Here is a 7,500-nt window from a genome sequence, read left to right on the forward strand (position 1 = left end):
TTGGTATCACTGCTTCATGGATAGATTTCTGGTTTAATCCATTTAGGTTATTTCCCACTATAAGACATGCTACCGATGATCTTCTGTCTTCACAGCTCACCAGTTACATACTTCAAAATAAACTTTAATAACAGTAATTCATTTTAATAATCCTTCCGAGGAAATCAAGACAGAAAAGTACCAGAATCTCTGGAGAGAACATTTAATTTAAGAATTAAAATAAAACTAAAACTGGATAAAATAGAAAGAAACAGCAATAAAATTCATTCTGTTAAGTTAGTTAATTGACAATTATGAATCTTATGGTTTTGCATGTTTTAACTGCAGATGTTCATGCTTCTCTGTGGGTAGAGAAAGTTCCACCACTACTGGTCTGTTCTGCTTAGCTTCTGAAAGATGCTATTAGCAGTGTTATGTTTCTATTTATATCAGCAGTACTGTACATGTAAATATATAGTAAAAGATCGCTGTGCTCATTAGATCGACTGGTGCGCAAACTGCAATATCAGCAACTAGAGATCGACTGCTTCAGTTAAAAGTATTCGTATCGTTCTTATTATAACATGGAGAAGTTAGATTTAGAGGTTGTCTTTTAATCTTGGGCTCAGCTGAATAACTTTCAAAATTATGACACAACAAAAAGTGGCAAAATCAGTAGAAAACAAGAGTAGGGTGGGGTTAGCCCTATTTATTCACGTTAACAATAAATCTTTATGTCTTTAACACCACTCTGGCTAAATGTGTCGAAGCGGTTTTGATTCTATGTATCTTCTCATGTGAGCCCAGGGGGAAACTCACACTGCCTTGAACTCTGTGTCTCCACGGCATCATGACTGTGAATGTGTCTGTGTCTCCCGCAGCAGCAGAGAGAAATAGGAAGTACAGCTGAGAACGATTTGAAACAGAGCTGACCTCTGTTTTAGTTCCTGCGTTTCCCCTTTTTATTTCTGCCCGTCTTCATCCGCTGCTCCACACAAGTGCGGCAGCGAGAGAGAGAGAGAGGGACTGTGTGTCACCTGCAACAGGGGTTTCCCACAATGCAAACACAATACATATTCTAACTTCTCATAGGAAACGAGGTCAGAACAACAGACCATTTCAACACAGCAACAGTTCTACACGGTTCTTAAAGAGACCGACAGTAATAGTGGACCTTTTTTAAAGAAAACAGGAAAGGGTGTGTGCACTGGAAGATTGCCCACTGGGCATTCCTGTACCTGTCCGAGTACACTACCCCTGTCCTCCCCTCCCTCCACCTGCTCTGCTCCATGGCCCCCAGGTCCTTGGGGACCAGCCAGACTTCAGCAGAGACAACCCTTCCAACACAAGCCCCTAAAGCACGCACGCACGCGCACACACACACACACACACACACACACACACACACACACACACACACACACACACACACACACACACACACACACCTTCTCTCCCTCTCCACTCTCTTCCTTTCTTTCACTCGTGCTCTCCCACAATAGCCTATCCACCCGTCCCCAGGGAAACGCATGAATATGGAGGAGGCTGCCCAAGAAGCACATGACACACACACTCTCTCTATTTCACTCTCTCCTTTCACTCATTTATTTATATATGGATACCTGGATTGGAAGCTGCAGGCACTCCCATCCTCCGCCCTTACACTGCTCTTCTCTGGTGCTCTCTGGATGACTGCTTGTGTAAATGTGGATACTAAATTACATAAAGCAAATCCTTCCACACTCACACGTTGAAAAGAAATACAGCAACACAATGGACTGATATGTTTCAAAGAAGTGCTTTTTGGCTTCTGTTGCACTGCAGATGTCCATAGAGCGCATGTGTGTCAATACAGAATGCACATTCTTCTTCTACGGGACCAATCCGGCTTGTAACTCAAGAAGACTACAGACTGCTTTGTTTTTCGCAGACAAACATGCAAGTCTGTGTTCCTGTTGACAATGGCTGACCTCCTTCTGGAACCAGCTGTTCTGTCCACTGTGCAGAAACATGTACATTTATACAGTACAGAACACATACACATACCGGGAGGATTAATACCTACAGACGTGCACACATACTTTTTTTGCATGCAGAGTCACATACACAGCGTGCACACAGGAGCACAGTTTCCACACAGCACAGTCCGCACTTTGCAAACAGAGAAGTGAGTGTGTGGGCAGGCCCTGGCAGGGCATTGCTAATCCTGGCTGGTGATTTATCTCCATAGTGAAAGCTTGGGCAGTGAAAGGTTGGGTCCTGCCAACCTCTGTTCTCCTCTGACCACCCGGTGCCCACGTGTGGCACTCAGGGGCATGCCTGTCCCTTTCAATAACCTGCATTGAAACCTGAGTCCTCCAGTGAGTCTGCGTTAGTGTGTGTGTGTATCTTCCCTGAAACATGGCAACCTCTACTTGTACCACTGAACAAGCACAGTTAGAGAATGAGTCTTTACCACAATGTGTTGCACAGTGCCACCATAATAACTCATTTAGTTTCATTACTGTAGATGTTCACACAGCCAGCAATGCTTGGACAAACAATACAATGTATTTTACTCAATGTCAACCCTGTGAGCTAGAATTGTCACGATGGGGTGTAGGAGAGGACCCAAAAGCAGTTCAGCAGACGATGATATAACAAAAAGTGAGCCTTTAATATAACAAAAGCTAAATACAAAGCAACAAATGAACACACACTGACACGAGGAAGACACGAGGAGGACACGAGGAGGACACGAGGAGGACACGAGGAGGACACGAGGAGGACACGAGCAGGACACCAGGTAGCATTACTGACAAACCGACAAGGAACAATGAGACAGACCAAGATATATACACACAGACACCAAACGAGGAAACAAGACACAGCTGGGGAGAAAGGCAAAAACACAAGGGCATGATGAGTGGATACAGGAGGATCAAATTAACAATCACAGAGGGAGGAAAAAAAAACACAACAGGAAATAAAACAAGACAAGACACAAGGGGAAGTGAACATTTCAAAATAAAACAGGAAACACGAAAACCTGATTGTGACAAGAATGTTATTAGCAAAACACAACTGTCAACCTCAGCCTTGTTAATGTTGCAACATCATTAGCAGGATTTCCGCAGGATTCTCTGAATACTTTCCTTACAGATAGTCTAAATAAAAGTCAGATGGGCATTAACTTGAGTCTGGCCAGGCTGCCGGTTATGACTGTTCTGGGTTTGTGGGCAGCAGGGGAGGAGGGCAAGGCTGAGCCAAATGTTTCTCTGCATCTGATTTCCTTTTTCTGATCAGTATCCTGTAAGCTGTCATTCACTGGAGAGGGAAGACAGATGGACTGGCAGCACAGGAGTTGAGATGTCTGGGTTTAAAGTATGTCTGAGCCATATGCATTCAGGTATATAGATGCACTCCCACGCAGATACATCCAAATGTGGAAGAGCAGTTACAAAAGCACACAGAAATGCACAATGCTGGGTTTTTATACTGGGTTTATATGTAAATTATGCTTTCATCGAATGGGACTAACAACGAGCAATGTCCAGTGTACAGTTCATACAAACTTTCTAAAACTTTCATGTTCGTTTTTACAATCCCACCAAAATTATAAATTTTATTTATATTTTAAGACCCAAAATATCAAGAGTGTTATAAACAATGACTAATGTCAAAAGAGAAAGTGATTCTTGGGAGCACAAACTGGAACTACATACAATACAGAGGACTACAAATCCCCTAATAGAGATCTGCATATAGATGTGATATAATATTTGTTTTAAAGATACTATTAAACTGTGATTAGTGACATTCTACAACTACAAGATGGCATAAATAACTTATTTTAATAAATAGATTTGAATGTCTAATGTCTAATGTTATTTGGTGATGATGTGAAGGAAAGTTAGTTTGAGGAAGAAAAACAAAACTTTCTCCAAGACTAAAAATACTATAACAGTAGACTAAATTGAAAGTCCCATAGCAGCAACAGTAAGGAGTGTTAGGATCAAGACTACACTTCCCAAACATCTTCCGGTGACAACACAGAACAGAAATAACAGCTCAAGACGGAGAGCGAGGATTTATTTTTGAGCTGTTAGGGTCAGTAGAGGAGAAAAAGTCAGTATATAGAGACTCAACATTTCCCACACGCACATGTACAGATCATGATACTCACTCTTGTACGGCGCGGGCTATAGACAGCGCAGTGGAGCCGGTCTCATTAACACTGTCCAAGGTCACGTTTGGCAGGTCGTCGTCGTCACTGTCACTCTTGATCTGCCTTGGCGACAGGCCGTTGGGGTCTGTGTGTGCTGTGAGGAGGGGACACACACAGGAGTCAGTGGGTACATGTGTTGCTTGAGTGTGTGTGTGTGTGTGTGTGTGTGTGTGTGTGTGTGTGTGTGTGTGTGTGTGTGTGTGTGTCCAAGTTAAAAGTATGTGTGTATGCATGAGTGCCACTCTGCTGAGCACTCTGCTCTCTGTTCCCCTACATGTGCAACTGACAGGGAATCATATTCATAATAATGACAAACTTTCACATAAAAGGACCCGAAGACAACACAAAAGTCTAAATCCACCCGTTCGCTGCTGTATACTTTTCCTCTTCCTGATAATTAGCGAGCTAGCTCTCTCTCTTCTTTGATTCTTCTCTTTTTGCACAGTAACCACAAAAGAAACATCAACACTTCTGAGCCTGTGAGCCTGTGAGCCTGTGAGCGCAGGGGTCTCTGTCTCTTGAGCTGCATGACAAAGTAACATCTATTCCACAAGTTGTGACAACTTCTCCCCTGGACAAATCATTGGATTTATTGCCAGAGCCTGCAGCCATTCTGTCTTCTCAGTCTCCATGGACACAGGCTGCGTACGGTCTGGATAACTCAAGCGATGAATGTCAAAAAATATATAAACCTTTCACAGACTACCTGTCAAATCAACTGGATTAAACACTAATTAAGTTACATTGTAATAAATAAATAAAACTGTGTGTCTAAGATATTACAATAACTAACAACTAGCTTGTTTCTGAAGATGTAATCATCACAAACACCGAATATACATATTGTGGTACACTTTCAGCTACATTCTGCGACATCCCCGGTTACTGTACGCCTGATGCTTTTATAAAAGCTATTAGGACTTCCACCTCCTCTGCCCTCTCATCCGAGACTGTGGCCATAATGGCCCATAATAAGGGTCTACAGTTAGGAGCAGACATGGTGTTATTACTGGGGGAGGGGGTTAATGCTGTAACTCTGTTGGAGCTCTTTGCTTTAAAGGTTTCAAACTGCTGTTGTAGACTAACACATGCAGAGTGGTCACCAGCTCTCCTACACTATGGAAAACCTGTAATTAGCTAGAAATGCATCGTGTGTTTGGAAAGGGGTATTTTGAGCGAGGGACACAAAAGGAGGAGTAGCGGAGAGGTGGGCAGAGCACCGGATTTCTTTCTCTCTCTCCTGTTGTTTCCAGTCAAGCCCTGTTTCCATGGCAACCTCCTGCCGGAGACAGGGAGACAGCAGTGAAAGGAAGGGTACCCGCCCTCTCTTAAAGAGGATGGCCAACCTGTGTGTGTGTGTGCGTGCGTGTGTGTGCGTGTGCGTGCGCGTGTGGGTGAGTGGAAGATGTGTGTGTACGTGTGTGCATGAAAGGGTTTTTGTATCTCTGTTGAAAGCTTCAGTATGACTGAGACTTGCATCACTGCACATGATTGTTCAGTTTATACCAAGTCAAACAGGGTAAATGTGGGCTCTTGACCCTCACATTAAACTTCATATTTGGGGGGGAATGGGTTTCAGATAAATACTCTCCGGTTTTGTTTTCCAGCTACTAAACAATAGTGACACCTTAAAAAAGGAAGAAACTCAAAAATATACTCAAATCCAAACCAGAAATATGATGACATTATAGCTCTGCATTTGTTTTTTTACTTTCACTGTGGGAATTTCTATGTAAATGTTCTCTTTATGTCACATTTACTGTAATAAATAGCTAAATGTTCTGTTTGTCTTCTGGTTGCGATGCCATTAAAAGTGACTGTATCCACCACACCCAACATTTACACTCGTTCACCCCATGTCCTTAGTGTTTTAGTGCTTTCAGAGCCGGGCACAGCTGATGTTGGACTGTGTACATGTGTGCGTGCATGTGTTTGTATAAGTGCCACCCATCTTCAATATCCATCCACACCCTCTTATGCAAGTCTTGTTTTTCCTGTCCCTCCTCTCTTTCTTCTTCTCTCCTTCAGAGCCAACATAAAACGTCCATCTCTAAGGGGACCACCACACCCAGCAGACCAAGTGTCCTTCTGACTACGTGCTCTAATTACACATGTTAGCTTGTATGTACAGTACATGCACGTGTGCGAGTTAAAGTCTAAGTTTGTCTGTCCACCCAGCAGGGAGTGACAAGAAGCAACCTCTTTTACAACCAACAGTTGGCCTGTGTACGGCTCAGAGTTGGACAGAAACACCTACTGTAAGCTCACTCCCAGTGGTTGGCAGTAAAGCCACACCCAGAGAGAAAACCAATAACACAGTCTAGGCCAGGTCAGCGAGGTCTAATATTCAAACCGCCCCAGATGTTTGCTTCTCGATAGAAAGGAAGGAAACAACTGGTGTGGCCCTGGTTACCTGCACCAGAGGCTTTTTAAGACAGCCAGGCAAAATCTATGTTGGTTTAAGATGGGAGCGCCTTTCAACCTGGAAACATCATCTTCACTCTGAAGTGGGAACATTATCGCCTGCGGGGCAAACTCCAAGAATGTACACACAGTCAGCTTTCACAGAGTTGTGTCTGCGAGTTCTTTGAGTATCTTTTGAGTGCGGAGGATCATCTGGGCAGACAAATATGCTATCATCAAGCCACAGCACATAGCATGGTGTTTAATTATATTTGAGCAAGAATATTATTGAAGTGTATTGAGAGAGTTTACAACAGATATGTGAAAAATATTCAACCGTATTGATTTATGTGAATATCTTCGGGATAATTCAGAATTGATTTCTAGTTGAAGTTTCTCAGTAGGTGGAGAAATAGTCTATACAAGTTGGAAATGAGTCAGACAGCTTATGTTGCAATTTAAAACTAATAGAATCACAAAGCAAAAAGTCTGAATAATAATGTGTTTTATTATCACTGCTTAAAAGGTTGCAGGAAATGATAGCGTTTCTAACTGGAAATGATGACATTTCAGAGTTTATTTAAAGAGCGTGGTCTCACCTTTGCCGTGTCTTTTCACCTCATCCAGCAGAGGTAGCATGATGGCGTTGTTGAGGCTGGAGGGTGATCGAACAGCAGTGGTGTACATGAGGGGCAGTGACTGTACCACAACTGGGATGCGGTGAACATGGCTGGCCAGCTTCCCCACTCCCTGCAGGCTCAGAGGGCTGGATGGAGGCGGCTGCACAGAGTGCAGGATGTGCAAATACGACTGACCTCTCACCCCGGATCCGGGGGCGACCAGAGGGCCTGGCGTGAGCACCGATGAGGCTGAGGTGATCACCGATGGAGAGGAGGAGGAGGAGGATGACG

At 43.5% G+C, this 7,500-nt stretch overlaps 1 protein-coding gene across 3 annotated transcripts in view; it reads right to left on the reverse strand.

Moving 5' to 3' along the window:
• The window catches only part of klf12b (Kruppel like factor 12b), a 41,157-nt gene that overhangs the window by 11,443 nt on the left and 22,214 nt on the right, over positions 1 to 7,500 (reverse strand). For all 3 annotated transcript variants that reach the window (XM_029458525.1, XM_029458526.1, XM_029458527.1), the window contains exons 3-4: positions 7,189 to 7,500; positions 4,145 to 4,280 (exon numbers count right to left, since the gene is read on the reverse strand). The exon at positions 7,189 to 7,500 is cut by the window's right edge and continues 232 nt beyond it. In XM_029458525.1, coding sequence (XP_029314385.1) covers positions 4,145 to 4,280; positions 7,189 to 7,500 — 448 coding nt within the window. The remainder of the gene's footprint in view (positions 1 to 4,144; positions 4,281 to 7,188) is intronic.

The sequence above is a fragment of the Cottoperca gobio genome, chromosome 21 (assembly GCF_900634415.1).
Source record: "Cottoperca gobio chromosome 21, fCotGob3.1, whole genome shotgun sequence".
Lineage (NCBI taxonomy): Eukaryota > Metazoa > Chordata > Actinopteri > Perciformes > Bovichtidae > Cottoperca > Cottoperca gobio.